Source organism: Lampris incognitus, chromosome 11 (genome assembly GCF_029633865.1).
Source record: "Lampris incognitus isolate fLamInc1 chromosome 11, fLamInc1.hap2, whole genome shotgun sequence".
NCBI classification, from domain to species: Eukaryota; Metazoa; Chordata; class Actinopteri; order Lampriformes; family Lampridae; genus Lampris; species Lampris incognitus.
In genome coordinates, this window is record NC_079221.1 from 43,280,726 (window position 1) to 43,297,440 (window position 16,715).

General features: G+C 50.1%; 1 protein-coding gene across 1 annotated transcript in view; it reads right to left on the reverse strand.

Annotated features, from left to right (window-relative positions):
- Positions 1-16,715, reverse strand: part of lrp1bb (low density lipoprotein receptor-related protein 1Bb) — a 303,986-nt gene that overhangs the window by 265,287 nt on the left and 21,984 nt on the right. Inside the window, exon 3 of the mRNA XM_056288933.1 lies at positions 9,831-9,968. Within this exon, the coding sequence (XP_056144908.1) occupies positions 9,831-9,968 (138 nt within the window). The remainder of the gene's footprint in view (positions 1-9,830; positions 9,969-16,715) is intronic.

The following is a 16,715-nucleotide window of genomic DNA, read 5'->3' on the forward strand; positions in this document are numbered from 1 at the left end:
GCAACACGCGACTACTATATGCAAACATGTGACTACTATATGCCAACATGTGACTACTATATGCCAACATGTGACTACTATATGGCAACACCTGACTACTATATGCCAACATGTGACTACTATATTTCAACATGTGACTACTATTGCCAACATGTGACTACTATATGGCAACACCTGACTACTATATGCCAACATGTGACTACTATATTTCAACATGTGACTACTATATGCCAACATGTGACTACTATATGCCAACATGTGACTACTATATGCCAACATGCGACTACTATATGCCAACATGTGACTACAATATGCGAACACGCGACTACTATATGCCAACATGTGACTACTATATGCTAACATGTGACTACTATATGCCAACATGTGACTACTATATGCCAACGTGATATTTTGATTTGACTTCTATATGCAGGACCACATTATAATCACTGCGATTATTGTGATTGACATGAATATTATTGAATATTTCTTTCACAGTAATTTGGGATAATTTCAGCCAGTCCGCTTCAGGGATCGGCAGGTGTCACTGCTGTGCTAAAACACCAGCAGGGGGGTAAACCACAAAGCCAAACATAAAACGTCATCGGTATGTGGCATCATCTGAAAGTCCATCATCCCGAGGGTGTCCACGTAGCGTAACGGCCTATTCCGCCACGGGGCTCGCCGGTTTGAACCCCCGTGTTACCTCCGGCTTGGTTGGCCGTCCCTACAATTGGCCGTGTCTGTGAGCGGGAAGCCGGATGTGGCTGTGTGTCCTGGTCGCTGCACTAGCGCCTCCTCTGGTCGGTCGGGGCACCTCTTCGGGGGAGCAGGGGAAACTGGGGGGGGAATAGCGTGATCCTCCCACGCGCTACACCCCCCTGGCGAAACTCCTCACTGTCAGGTGAAAAGAAGCGGCTGGCGACTCCACGTGTATGGGAGGAGGCACGTGGTAGTCTGCAGAGGGGGTGGAGCAGCGGCCGGGACGGCTGGGAGGGGGTGGGGTAAAGAAAGTCCATCATCCTGATTTGTTCTCCATCACTATGAGGAAACGAGACGGTGGCGCGAGCGACGGACCGGCACGACCCGGCACGACCCGGTCTCACACACACAACAAGCTAAATGGCAACAATCGGACACAAAGACACAAACCACCCGACAAGGTTGCAACACAAACGATCGCCGCCGCCGACCCGCGTTGCCAGGGCCCGTCTGGCGGGGCTTTGGAGAAGCTCGTGGCTTGCTGTCCAAGCGGGACGTGATTTAAAGAGCAAGACGTTTTACAAAAATGGCGATAATGGCATTTCTCCAGCAGGTCTCGGGACACTTTTGATTTTGCATTTGCAAAATTACCTTCTTGGCATATCAGCCGACTCCAAATAATGTTCCGTTAAAAAGAGTTATTCTAGTAATGTGTTTGTTTGCCCCCCCCCCTTCTCCTCAACCCCCCCCCCCTCTCCTCAATAAATGTCAAAGTTAAGATATTGAGACATTATTTGGGTTTAACGTTACAGATTAAAATGTCACGGACGAGGAAAGAGAAAAGGCTTCTCGTCGCGCCTTTATTTTGCATTCCCGCTATTTCCGTTGAAAAGCCTTTGCTGGAATAATGTTTTGTTAAAAACAAAATTAGGGCACCGACGCATCCTTGCGTAATTGTTTGTTTATTCATTTGCATAATACTTTTAAAACACTTTTAACATAGCCATCCGTTCTTCATCTGAACCACTTATCCTGCTCTCAGGGATGCTGGAGCCTTTCCCAGCAGCCACCGCGCGGCAGGCACCCTGCACAGGCCATCACAGGGCCGAAGCACACTTCCGCCCGCTGCGGGATTCGAACCAGCGGTGTACTGCACCGCGAGGCGACATCGCTGACCGCTCGACCAAAGGGGCTAACCTCGCTTCTAATATACTTTTATATAATACTTTTAAAGGTGGCACGGTGGTTAGCGCGGTCACCTCACAGTAAGGAGGTCCCGGGTTCGAGCCCCAGGGTAGTCCAACCTTGGGGGTCGTCCCGGGTCGTCCTCTGTGTGGAGTTTGCATCTTCTCCCCGTGTCTGCGTGGGTTTCCTCCGGGGGCTCCGGTTTCCTCCCACAGTCCAAAGACCTGTAGGTCAGGTGGATCAGCCATGCTAAACTGTCCCTAGGGGTGTGTGTGTGTGTGGGGGCGCCCTGTGTGATGGACTGGTGGCCTGTCCAGGGTGTCTCACTGCCCAGTGACTGCTGGGATGGTCTCCAGCATCCTCGCGACCCTGAGAGCAGGATAAGCGGTTCGGATAATGGATGGATGGATGGATGGATGGATGGATGGATGGATGGCCTTTTTCAATAATTTCAAAATAAGATACTGAATATCGGCACACCGCTTCAGTTTAAAAGCTCTCGGCCTTTAAAACCACACTGGTTGAACTCCAGTTTCAGTGTTACACACAGAGTGACAATGAATGCATTACTTCAGCCGGCACCGGAGACAGTGTGTGTGTGTGTGTGTGTGTGTGTGTGTGTGTGTGTGTGTGTGTGTGTGTGTGTGTGTGTGTGTGTGTGTGTGTGTGTGTGTGTATGATATGTGTAATGTGTGTCATTATACATGGGTCTTTACCATGCCATCGATCAGCGGGTTCAATGCCCGGCGGTGGACAGGGGCCGGGCTCGCAGCACAGTAATGAAGAGCCCTGGGACGCAGCGAGCCGCAGATTACAGCACCAATCAACTCTGTATTAATTAGGCCGCAACAAGGCTGAAAAACACGTCGGCCCGTCACAGCGTTCAGAACCCTGAACACACGAGTCCAGATGGTTGGCGGGAGGTCCGCCATGCCTGTGAGACTCGCACTGAGAGGGGAAACAGAGCACCAACCTCTGCAGGGCCAAGAGCTTCTCCGAGACAACAGACTTACAGGTTTTAACATTTTGAATAAACGACGAGCTGCTAAACATGAGATCCAGCTCTCGGGGGGATCTACTTATCAATCTGGCAGCAAAATTCTCAATTCAGTAGCTAATACACAGGCTTTACTCTAAAATCATTCAGGAAAATGAAACGGAGAGTCGGCTCGCGAGTTCTCACTCCTCCTGGAGTGAGACTTCCAGTCGAACCCTCCCCCGATGGGACAAAAAAACCCAATCTGAAAGGTGTCTGGCCTGCTAAAGTTTGGATGCGCGTGAAAATAAAACATGTTATACATTTAAAACTTGTAGCGAGAAATCTCTCAGAGTGCTTTTCTGAACATATGCTTGGTTGAGTTAGCCAGTTGGCTAATTGATAAGCTTCCCACGTGGCTCAAGATCCTCCCTGCTGTGAATCTTTCACAAAGTCTATAAGGTGTTAACAATGTTAATGTAGCGGAAGAACACGTTTAGAAAGGTGAGAAAAAATGAAAAGGTGGGAAAAAAAACTTGGTGTGAGTGGGGAGAATGGTGCTGAAGGGTGTTTTAATATTTCCTTATTTTTTTTCCATTTGCCCGCCAAGAGGCCCAGCCCGCCAAGAGGCCCAGCCCGCCCAGCCCGCCAAGAGGCCTGCCCTGCCAAGAGGCCCAGCCCAGCCCGCCCAGCCCACCAAGAGGCCTGCCCCGCCAAGAGGCCCAGCCCGCCCAGCCCGCCAAGAGGCCCGCCCCGCCAAGAGGCCCAGCCCAGCCCAGCCCGCCAAGAGGCCCAGCCCGCAAAGAGGCCCAGCCCAGCCCGCCCAGCCCGCCAAGAGGCCCAGCCCGCAAAGAGGCCCAGCCCAGCCTGCCCAGCCCAGCCTGCCCAGCCCGCCAAGAGGCCCAGCCCGCCCAGCCCGCCAAGAGGCCTGCCCTGCCAAGAGGCCCAGCCCAGCCTGCCCAGCCCAGCCTGCCCAGCCCGCCAAGAGGCCCGCCCCGCCAAGAGGCCCAGCCCGCCCAGCCCGCCAAGAGGCCTGCCCCGCAAAGAGACCCAGCCCAGCCCAGCCCGCCCAGCCCGCCAAGAGGCCCAGCTCGCCCCGCCAAGACAACAGCGGAGGAAACGCTGATTACGGTGACGGCTTGAAATGCTGCTGCGTGGCAAAAACCACACAACACATCAACTTGTGTTCTGATCCGGCCCAAAGCAAGCAGACTGTAGGTGTACAGAAGTGTGATAAGTGGCGCGCCCGGTTCCGCTAATGTGCTGCCTTAACCGCTAATCCCAAAAACTGAGCTCTTATAATCTTAACCAATTCTGCCAGCGGCTTAATTAAAAAAAAACAAACACGGCAGCTTGCGGCGGTGAACCGGGTCCGAGCACCGTGTGCTAATCGGTCAACAGCGGGAAACGTTGAGTGTCGCCTACCTGGCGCAGTATTGTTGCTATCGTAACGACCTCGCAAACATAGAGACGGCCGTAAGACCGCCAGAGGTCTCTGGTGGTCTTATTATCCGAGATCTTTTTCTATGATGATACCCTGGGGGTTTGCTTTAAAATGTAGAAGGCGCTGAAAAAATACAATTATCCATTCACCCGAACCGCTTACCCTGCGCTCAGGGGATGCTGGGGCCTATTGGGCGGCAGGCTAGGAGAGGCCACAAGGCCATCACACACACCTAGGGGTGTTCGGACCTTGTCTGGACTGGAGGCAGTTCAGACACTGCTGGGTAGCGGCCCACTTACTAAACCGCGTCCGCCTCCTGCGTATTCTATAGGGAAACTTCCGGAAGCTTTCATCTGATATATGACGGGTTATAGTTACGTCATATTTGGATTTAGGGTTTGTCTATCGTGTCAAAGGTAACCATTTTTATCGGCACTGCCCCCCCCCCCCACCGGTCATCTGGGGTCTTATCTGTTATTGTTCAGTGTCTCAGCTTGACTGATATATTGATAGATAAGCCTTTTATTGGCATACAAACAATCCACTCAGCCTTTTTGAGTCTGAAGTTAATGCACATTAGTTCAGCTAATAACGTCGGAGATATGATGTCTTGATGCGTGCTCGATAATCCAGGTAGGGACATCAAAGGAGGTCGAATGAGCTCATCTGGATACAACGTTTATACCCGTAAGCGTTGCATCCAGATGAGCTGATTCGACCCCCCCCCCCCCTTTGAAATCCGCTCACTGCTCTGGTGGTCAAAGAAACCCTGTTATTTCCATTAAGGCTGGCGAAACGTACGGCGAGTGATCCCTTTTTTTTTCTGTGTACACGTGATTTACAGTACGACATCCATAACCACAGCGGACAACGCTTTTGAAACGCTCGGAAGCCCCCCCCCCCAAAAAAAAACTCTTCCCATCTACAGACAAACGATAACGTGTGCATATTTTGGCAACATTTTAACCCCAAATGTAGCGCGCTGGACTTTGTAACGGACAACAGGTTGCAGTGAATCAGAGGATGAAACGCTCCGAAAAATGATCCACGAGCATATAAACGAAATGTTGTAAAACTCTACATTGATCTGTGGCACCCATCCATCCAGCCATCCATCCAGCCATCCAGCCATTATCCAAGCCGCTCATCCTGCTCTCAGGGATGCCGGAGCCTATCCCAGCAGGCATTGGGCAGCAGGCGGGGAGGACACCCTGGACGGGCCGCCAGGCCATCACAGGATCTGTGGCACCCATGAGGGTTAAAACTGATGATGCTTTACTGGGCATCCCCAGTGAAACGCCCTCAACATCCCCCCCCCCCACACACACACACACACAACACATGTTGGTTAAATTGGCTGAACGGTCGATGAGTTATGGTCAATTTTGTGTGACGCCACGGTTCATTTATAAGCCAAGCTACTTGGCCTATCTGTGGGTAATTAACGCGGAGGACATGCTCAAGACGACCCACACAAAGCTTCATGTGAATCACATGCGAGGACAAGGGTGAGTAGCAACACAATAACGTTATAACTTTTTACAAAAGCGGCAGAAATTGAAAGAAAGCGACCCATGTGTTGGACTCAGTATTATCCCAAGAATTTGGCCTATTCTTGTCATGGCTAATTGATGTAATTTTAGCTGCCTCAGCAGTGGCTGTGGCTTTGACCCTATCTGCCAAGTTTGGTGGCTCTCTTTGCTAACAGTTTCTGAGATCCAGGTACTTTAAAGACGAGAAGAACTGGATCCCCAGGACCTAGGGTGGCGGAGAGCTCAAATAACACCTAACCCTGCTAATGAAACGAGCTGTGCTCAGCAGCAGCTGTGGCTTTGACCCTATCTGCCAAGTTTGGTGGCTCTCTTTGCTAACAGATTCTGAGATCCAGGTACGTTAAAGACGAGAAGAACTGGATCCCCAGGACCTAGGGTGGCAGAGAGCCCAAATAACACCTAACCCTGCTAATGAAACGAGCTGTGCTCAGCAGTGGCTGTGGCTTTGACCCTATCTGCCAAGTTTGGTGGCTCTCTTTGCTAACAGATTCTGAGATCCAGGTACTTTAAAGACGAGAAGAACTGGATCCCCAGGACCTAGGGTGGCGGAGAGCCCAAATAACACCTAACCCTGCTAATGAAACGAGCTGTGCTCAGCAGCGGCTGTGGCTTTGACCCTATCTGCCAAGTTTGGTGGCTCTCTTTGCTAACAGATTCTGAGATCCAGGTACTTTAAAGACGAGAAGAACTGGATCCCCAGGACCTAGGGTGGCGGAGAGCCCAGATAACACCTAACCCTGCTAATGAAACGAGCTGTGCTCAGCAGTGGCTGTGGCTTTGACCCTATCTGCCAAGTTTGGTGGCTCTCTTTGCTAACGGATTCTGAGATCCAGGTACTTTAAAGACGAGAAGAACTGGATCCCCAGGACCTAGGGTGGCAGAGAGCCCAAATAACACCTAACCCTGCTAATGAAACGAGCTGTGCTGGACAACACAGCTGGATTTAATGCACATCCTTACTATATAGTATACCGCTATACTGGGTTTATGCTAACATTTTCACTGTGAAGGTGCTGCCCTATCTGATAGTACAAGTAATAAACTAGGACCAGCACAGACAAATGGACGGCCTCACACCTGGACCTGCAGGAACCTTGTGGGTCTTGCGGGTGAAAGAGTGTCATGGTCGGAGCCGTTAGAATAAGATCCGCCTCATGCATTTGATTTATGTACAGTATCACTTCTTTTAAATAGATCCGACTGAAATATTGCTTCCATCATGGAAACTAGTAAATAGCGTTTTTATAGATTTAATCTTGGGCTGCCGTTTGCTGTGCTTTTTACCAGCATAGCTCCGGTGCTGGTCAGGTAATCCTCCCTACTGTCCTCTAAGTGTCCTGCCAGGACGAAATAAATCCCTCTGCATTTTGGAGCACAACAATGCTTGGCAAACTGCGTTCTGCGGTGAACAACTGGACAAGCTGCTAATTATGAAAGCGATGAAGATGATTTAGTATATATGCCGAGATGGTGTTAGCCATGTACATTGTATTGCTATTCTCTGACAGCAAGAGGAAAGTTTGTCACACATCTATTGTCTCCTAGTAGAGACTGCAGCCAAGACGGCCTACCCCTCCCCCAGCAGGAGGGGACTATGGGTGTCCAGATGATCCACACTGCAGATGTTCACCGGTGTTTCAGCACAAGCAGATGCTATGGGGCACGAGAAGTGCCCTGCGGGGGCCATTTCTTAGCTCCGGTTTGCTGGTTCCTGTGTGCATCTGACAGAGTATGCCATAACACGTATGCTATCTATCTGATCTAAAGGACGTTGTTAAAACTAGCTGGCAGTGGGGGCCTCTGGGGTGTCGTTGGTTCGAATCCCCGTGTTACTCCCAGCTTGGTCCCTACAGACACAGTCGTCCGCGTCTGCGGGTGGGAAGCCGGATGTGGGTATGTGTCCTAGCCGCTGCACTGACTTGCGCCTCCTCTGGTTGGTCGGGGCACCTGTTCGGGGGAGGGGGGTGATAGCATGATCCTCCCACGTGCTACGTCCCCTTGGTAAAACTTCTCACTGTCAGGTGAAAAGGAGAGGGGGTGGAGCAGTGGCCAGGACAGCTGCTCCAGAAGAGTGGGGTAATTGGCTGGATACAATTGGGGGGGGGGGTATGCAAAAAAGAAAGAAAGAGAGAAGCTAGCTGGCAGTGGTTTATATAAGATTGTACCTCCCCCCCAGGCATGACAAAACACACCTCATATCCAAAGGAGTTGAATCAATTGCAAGTGGACTTGGTTATATATCCGTGAAGACGTTTCTCATCCAAGAGGCTTCCTCAGTTCGTGCCTTTCTGACTAGGCCAAACTAGTCTGACTGGCTTCGGGGGATCAAATTAATATTGATCCTCAAAGTGGGTGGACGTGGCAGTGTTCTGCAGTCAAAGTGTATTTTTTCTCCAAAATTTATTTTTGATTTTTCCCTTTTTCCTCCCAATTTAGTGGCCAATCGATCCCTATTTTTAATTCAAACACCCACCCTCGTACTGCATGCGTTCGCCAGCTGCACCTCTCCGGCCGGCAGTCTCGAAGGAGGCCACCTCCCCACTTCCGTGACAGGGCGACTCCAGGCCGAACCACTGCTTTTTCCGACACACCCAGAGACGCATTCACGTGACGAACACAATCTGACTCCGCCCCCACAGCGTTGCCAATTATTGCTGCTTCATCGAGTCCGGCAATAGTCGGATCTGCCGAGACCGGGGCGCGAACCCCCGGTCCCCAGTGGGCAACTGCGTCGACACAAAGCCGATGCTTAGACCGCTACGCCACCGCGGACGTCAAAGCGTAGTTGGATTGAAAAAAGCCACTCAGGCTAGCTTGGTCTAGTCAGAAAGGCACGAACCGAGGAAGCCTCCTGGATGAGAGGCGAAACGTCCTCACGGATATATACCAAGTCCAGTTGCACTTGATTCAACTCCTTCGGATAACCAAGACCTGGAGGAACGAGAACATTCACAGACACCCCTCATATCTCGTTAAAAGAAACGGCCGGTCTGTGGCGTCACACGTGTGGCGTTTCAGCCACGAGGCGGTTCCTGCAGCCACGCACCAGGCCACACCGCCCGTCTTAACGGGGTTATTAATCATCTTCCAGCATCTGCATCCAGAGACACGTGACGCCGGCTAGACGCAGGAGTCCACACTCAAACAAACAATTTTTTTCCCCAATCAAACTACACTTTGACTGCAGAACACTGCCACGTCCACCCACTTCGAGGATCAATATTAATTCGATCCCCGAATTTCCTCTCCGAGGCAACCCACCGAGTCCATTTATCAACGTGAGCATCGTGGTGCCGCAGCGCAGCACGGGAGCAGGCGTTTCCAGCCCCCGTTGCCCATGAACACAACACACCCCTGCAAGCTATTAAAGGCGGGATCCGGAGGCCGACACACGACCGCTGGGTCGGTAAAAGGTCACCGCTTCTAAAGTGAGGAGGCCTCCCTCGTGTGTTGCTCCTCTGCACCCCGTCACAGGCGCAAAAAAGTGCGAGCAACGACAAAAAAACCATCCCGCGTATATGACACAACACCTGGTGCACCCCCACCCCGCCCCTACCCCCCTGCCTGCCTGCAGCGGCTCCCATGGCAACCAGAAGCCAACCACGTCAATCCCCAATTAGAAAACAAGGTCACATTTTTGGGAATGTGAAAACGTTTGTTCCGAATTTTCAAAAAAAATAAAATAAGATAAAGTGATCAAAATGGCCAGAAAAGGGAAAACAAATCCCCAAATTCAACTCCAACATCCGGGAAAGTTACAGCGTGTATCTGCTCGGCAGCACCTCGACACGTCCAAGATGCCTGGGATAACGGCCTTCTGCTGCGCGGTTATTGTTCCCGCATGTCAGAACGCAGGGGTTTACGAGGGGACCCCCAGATGTAAAGAATAAATAAAATCTAGAACATATTTATTGGTATGATAGCCCTCAGGGGGCCCTCAGGGCAGATATACAGGGCGCCTCTCGCTTACCTCGACAGTGCACGCCCTCGTCGTAGCCGTCCTCGCAGTCCCGGGCCCCGTTGCACAGCTTGTTGAAGTGGATGCACCTCTTGGTCCCGATGCACTGCATGTGGTTGAGGGGACATCTCAGCGCCACCTCCAGCGCGCCTGAAACACACAGGCCCAACACCGTCAGAAGTCTGCACAGTCTGCAGTGTTTGTGACTCGTCTCTATATAAGTGTAAACTACTAATAAGACCCACTGGCCGATTGAGTGCTTCTCAACCCAGTCCTCAAGGACCCCCTATCCTGCATATTTTCTTTGCAACCCTGAATAGGTACCTGTTTGTAGTTATTCAACCAATCAGCAATTAATTTTGTCAGGTGTTGCACACCTTGCATAATTAAGTGCTGCGAGATGATTGGTCGAGTAAGTACAAGCAGGGCTACCTATGCAGGGTTACAATGAAACCCTGCGGGATAGGGGGTCCTTGAGGACTGGGTTGAGAAACACTGGTAGAGGGTCTGACCCTTTTAGTCGAGCGGTTGGTGACGTCGCCTTGCGGTGCAGTACACTCCGTATCGAATCCCGCACCGGGCGAGAAAATAACCGGTTACGTAAATTGGGTTTTATTTCCCCAGTTTTTCTGTCAACACACAAGACGACCCCAGTCTCCAGTGATTGGCGGAAGAGGGTGTCGTTAGCTGCTTGGCAGATTGCACAGGGGCTACGCGCACGCGGGACAAGATACCCCCGGGGTTCGAACCCACCGCCGTGAGGCCACGGCGCCGACCACTGCGCCGCTCGTGTCGTGCGTCACGAATCTGCTGCATGCGCATAATCTGTACATACAGCCGATTCAGCACATCACCTTGCACGTAGGACTTGTGGGGGGGGGGGGGAGGAGGAGGAAGGAAACAACAACACCTGTTCCCCGTCCCAGCAGCCAAACAGCAGAGAGCAGCTGTTTAAGGATTCACGAGGCACACAGGTGACCCCCGCCCCCCCCGCTGATTTAAAGGGGAGGCGCGTGCAGCGCTAAAGCTGTGCGCGTATTGACACAACAGTGACTCACTTTCACCGCGGCCTCTCATCGCAAGCTGTTTTACTGCCTTAAAAGGGTGGTAGGAGATCCTCGTCTTTAATGTCTCCTTCTTGGCCATCTCCCCGAGCCCCGGGGATACACTATATTTTACACCATATTTAGGAAAGTCAAATATAAGTGACCTCGTCTCGGGGAGTTCATATTTCATAAATGAGCAAACTGGCCGGCCTCATCCGCTCGAGTCTTAAAAGTGTTTTACTGAGTTGTAGGTGTTAACCTTGAGTCTTCCTCCCCTCTGCCTCTCCCTCTCCCTCTCTCCTCTCTCCCTTGTCCCCCTCCCCTCTCTCCCTCTCTCTCTCCTCTCTCCCCTTGTCCCCCTCCCCTCTCTCCCTCTCTCTCTCCTCTCTCCCCCTCTCTCTCCTCTCTCCCCTTGCCCCCCCTCTCTCTCCCTCTCTCACTCACGTTCTACCTCTCCCTCTCTCCCCCTCTCCCTCTCTCTCTCTCTCTCTCTCTCCCTCTCTCACGTTCTACCTCTCTCCCTCTCTCCCCCTCTCCCTCTCTCTCTCTCTCTCTCTCCCTCTCTCTCTCCCTCTCTCACGTTCTACCTCTCTCCCTCTCTCTCCCTCTCTCTCCCTCTCTCTCCCTCTCTCTCCCTCTCTCTCTTCTCTCTCCTCTTGTCTCTCTCTCTCTCACGTTCTACCTCTCGCCCTCTCTCTCCCTCTCTCCCCCTCTCCCTCTCTCTCTCTCCCTCTCTCTCTCTCTCTCTCTCCTCCTCTCACGTTCTACCTCTCTCCCTCTCTCTCTCTCTCTCTCTCTCTCTCTCTCTCTCTCTCTCTCTCTCTCTCTCTCTCTCTCTCTCTCTCTCTCTCTCTCTCTCTCTCTCGCGCCTCTTGTCTCTCTCTCTCTCACATTCTACCCCCCCCCCCTCTCTCTCTCCCTCTCTCTCACGTTCTACCTCTCTCCCTCGCTATCCCTCTTTCTCTCCTTCTCTCTCTCTCCCCCCTCTCTACATCTCTCCCGCTCTCTCTCTCTCTCTCTCTCTCTCTCTCTCTCTCTCTCTCTCTCTCTCTCTCTCTCTCTCTCTCTCTCTCTCTCTCTCTCTCTCTCTCTCTTTATATATATATTTATATACATATATTACACACAGATACTATCATAGATACTATAATACTATATCAAATGTACTGTTTTGTACAACAATGTCTACTCGTTTACTGTCTCTTCTTCTTTGGTTTTTGAAAATGAGTTTTACATTCAAGTTCCCCTCGGATTCACCTCAGAATTGCACACCCTTCACCACACCAAAAACATGAACCACAGAGACGAATACTTATGATTTGTGAAATCCACAATGCAGAGGAGACGTCCTTCGCTCAGTGAGGAAACTAAAACACTGTCACACACTGTTTAACCCGGCGCCAGCGCGCAGCACACTTCCGCTCGGCAAATGTCCTTGTTAACACGCAAACTGTGCAGGTCTCTGACAACATAACAACATTGTCAGCCTCTCCCCTCGCTCTCACGCCACATGTGCCCTGATCAAATGTGATGAGGAAAGTGATGGGGCATGAATATTCAGCGACTGATTTGTCGTGCAGGGCCGCACAGATGGTCCCTCGTCAGCTGAGGTGCTAAGGGCCGCTCGTCAGCCTCACACACCACTGTACATCACCGGGACCAGACACTCCGCATGGACCCTATCGCCTCGACCCCGTCCAGATACGCCCCTGCGGTGCCGAAATGCTCAGCACATGTTGCAAGGAGGCACTGCCAGAGTTGTCCAGACAGACAGACAGACAGACAGACAGATAGATAGATAGATAGATAGATAGATAGATAGATAGATAGATAGATAGATAGATAGATAGATAGATAGATAGATAGATAGATAGATAGATAGATAGATAGATAGATAGATAGATAGATAGATAGATAGATAGATAGATAGATAGATAGATAGATAGATAGATAGATAGATAGATAGATAGATAGATAGATAGATAGATAGATAGATAGATAGATGTAAAGAAAGCAAAAGAATATGGGGGGGTAAAGAAAGAGATCCTGCTTGAACTGTATTAAGCAACTCCAGATGTTAAAAAACATAAAAAATGAAAATATATTTTAAATGAGAACTGTAGGGCCCCGGTATCGGTTTAATAAATTAATAATGTTCAGAGACGAGACCAGCACGTGTGCTTTAATAGCAGTTTAATCGCAGCACCTTAATGGAAGGCACGTGTTTCCCTTGGCAAAAACAAAAACGTATAAAAATGTGCGACACACTAATTCAGACAAAGCTGCGAAGCTGGAAACTTTGAACAGATGCATCAGTATCGCAGGCTTGACAGACTAATAAACAGAAAACGAAACATTCCCCTCGAAGCTGCAGGGGGAGCGGGGGTTGCATGTCGAGGAGTTGACAGTTTCTCGTGCTGGTATCCAAATCATTATTCTCTGCTTTATTTATTTATTTATTAATCATGATTATTTTTTTAGGTTTATGGGCATTAAGGTGAGCACCAGCTGCACCTTTATAATTGTGTTAAATGTAGCTTGTAAGAGGAGGTGTGAGGCAGCTCAGCCCGACAGCAGAATACTGCATTTCATTAGGTTGTCAACTTGTAAACTATTTGAGTAACAAACACAACGATAGCTTGTTAAGGGGCACAAGGGTGGGTAGAATGCCTGGAATCTGAATGTAGTTGTTAACACCTTCTACTTATGTTCTTAAACCCTACAAAACCTTGCAAAGTTTGAAAGCAGTTGGGAAGTCTGGGGGAAAAAAATGTGGCTAAATAATGACTCTTTTTATTGCGTGATTTTTCTCTATAAACTTTCACAACATATGTTCAGTGTTTCCAGTAAATAGACTTTACCGGGGGGCCATGTATAATAACGGCTGCTGGCACATCTTAGCGTTTTATATGTTTACTATTCATCCGTGCGAGAGAACGACGCCATCCGCCATTGATTATCTGGTGGACACGCCCCTCGCTCGCCCCTCCCCTACCTGTTCGTTCTGCTATCGCGAGAAGTGTGTACTCACAATCTCGCCGCCGGGAACTACAGAGGCCTCGTTTTGCCACCGTGGAGGCGTTCTCTGGTGGACATTTAACAAGCGCAGACCAGGTGAAACAAGGTTAAACCCAGCCACTGAGGATGCACAAGCCAGTGCATCCTTAGTGCCGGTCCCAAGCCCGGACAAATGGGGAGGGTTGCGTCAGGAAGGGCATCCGGCGTAAAATCTTTGCCAAATCAAATATGCGGATCATAAATAAGACTTACATACCGGATCGGTCGAGGCCCGGGTTACCAACGACCGCCACCGGTACTGTTAACCAGCAGGGTGTCGGTGGAAACTATGCTACTGTTGGGCGAAGGAGAAGGAGAGGAGGAAAGCATGTCCAGAGGCAGCTAGAGAGGAGGAAGGGTAGGCATGTGGAGGTGAGAGTTGGAACTTTGAATGTTGGCACTATGACTGGTAAAGGGAGAGAGCTGGCTGACATGATGGAAAGAAGAAAGGTAGGCATACTGTGTGTGCAAGAGACCAGGTGGAAGGGGAGTAAGGCCAGGAGTATCGGAGGTGGCTTCAAACTCTTCTACCATGGTGTGAATGGGAGGAGTAATGGGGTAGGGGTCATTCTGAAGGAAGAGTATGTCAAGGGCGTGCTGGAGGTGAAGAGAGTGTCAGACAGAGTGATGAGTATGAAGCTGGAAATTGAAGGTTTATTGCTGAATGTTATCAGCGCATATGCCCCGCAAGTTGGGTGTGAGATGGATGAAAAAGAAGAATTCTGGAGTGAGTTGGACGACATGGTGGAGAGGGTACCCAAGGAGGAGAGAGTGGTGATTGGAGCGGACTTCAATGGACATGTTGGTGAAGGGAACAGAGGTGATGAGGAGGTGATGGGAAGGTATGGAGTCAAGAAGAGAAATGTGGAAGGACAGATGGTGGTGGATTTTGCGAAAAGGATGGAAATGGCTGTGGTGAATACATATTTCAAGAAGAGGGAGGAACACAGGGTGACGTACAAGAGTGGAGGGAAGTGCACACAAGTGGACTATATCTTATGTAGAAGGCGCCATCTAAAAGGGATTGGAGACTGCAAGGTGGTGACAGGGGAGAGCGTAGCCAGGCAGCATCGGATGGTGGTCTGTAGGATGACTTTGGAGACCAAGAAGAGGAAGCGAGTGAAGACACAGCCGAAGATTAAATGGTGGAAGTTGAAGAAGGAAGACTGTTGTGTGGAGTTCAGGCAGGAGTTAAGACAGGCACTGGGTGGTAGTGAAGAGTTGCCAGATGGCTGGACAACCACTGCAGAAATAGTGAGGAAGACAGCTAGGAAGGTACTTGGTATGTCATCAGGACAGAGGAAGGAAGACAAGGAGACTTGGTGGTGGAATGAGGAAGTACAGCAAATTATACAGAGGAAAAGGTTGGCAAAGAAGAAGTGGGATAGTCAGAGAGATGAAGAAAGTAGACAGGAGTACAAGGAGATGCAGCGTAAAGCAAAGAGAGAGGTGGCAAAGGCAAAGGAAAAGGCGTATGGTGAGTTGTATGACAGGTTAGACACTAAGGAAGGAGAAAAGGACTTGTACCGATTGGCTAGACAGAGGGACCAAGCTGCAAAGGATGTGCAGCAAGTTAGGGCGATCAAGGATAGAGATGGAAATGTGCTGACAAGTGAGGAGAGTGTGTTAAGAAGGTGGAAGGAGTACTTTGAGGGGCTGATGAATGAAGAAAATGAGAGAGAGAGAAGGTTGGATGATGTAGGGATAGTGAATCAGGAAGTTCAGTGGATTAACAAGGAGGAAGTGAGGGCAGCTATGAAGAGGATGAAGAATGGAAAGGCAGTTGGTCCTGATGACATACCTGTGGAGGCATGGAGATGTTTAGGAGAGATGGCAGTGGAGTTTCTAACTAGATTGTTTAACACAATCCTGGAAAGTGAGAGGATGCCTGAGGAGTGGAGAAGAAGCATACTGGTACCGATTTTCAAGAACAAGGGCGATGTGCAGAACTGTAACAACTACAGAGGTATAAAGTTGATCAGCCACAGCATGAAGATTTGGGAAAGAGTAATAGAAGCTAGGTTAAGAGGAGAGGTGACGATCAGCGAGCAGCAGTATGGTTTCATGCCACGAAAGAGCACCACAGATGCCATGTTTGCTTTGAGAATGTTGATTGAGAAGTATAGAGAAGGCCAGAAAGAGTTGCATTGTGTCTTTGTAGATTTAGAGAAAGCTTATGACAGAGTGCCGAGAGAGGAGGTGTGGTATTGTATGAGGAAGTCAGGAGTTGCAGAGAAGTATGTAGGAGTGGTGCAGGATATGTATGAGGGAAGTGTGACAATGGTGAGGTGTGCGGTTGGAATGACAGATGGGTTCAAGGTGGAGGTGGGATTACATCAAGGATTGGCTCTGAGCCCTTTCTTGTTTGCAATGGTGATGGACAGGTTGACGGACAAGATCAGGCAGGAGTCTCCATGGACGATGATGTTCGCGGATGACATTGTGATCTGTAGCGAGAGTAGGGTGCAGGTCGAGGAGAGCCTGGAGAGGTGGAGGTATGCACTAGAGAGAAGAGGAATGAAAGTCAGTAGGCGCGAGACGGAATACCTATGGGTGAATGAGAGGGAGGACAGTGGAATGGTCAGGATGCAAGGAGTGGAGGTGACAAAGGCATCTGAGTTTAAATACTTGGGGTCAACTGTCCAGAGTAACAGGGAGTGCAGTAGAGAGGTGAAAAAGAGAGTGCAGGCAGGTTGGAGTGGGTGGAGAAGTGTGTCAGGAGTGATTTGCGACAGAAGGGTACCAGCAAGAGTTAAAGGGAAAGTTTACAAGATGGTTGTGAGACCAGCTATGT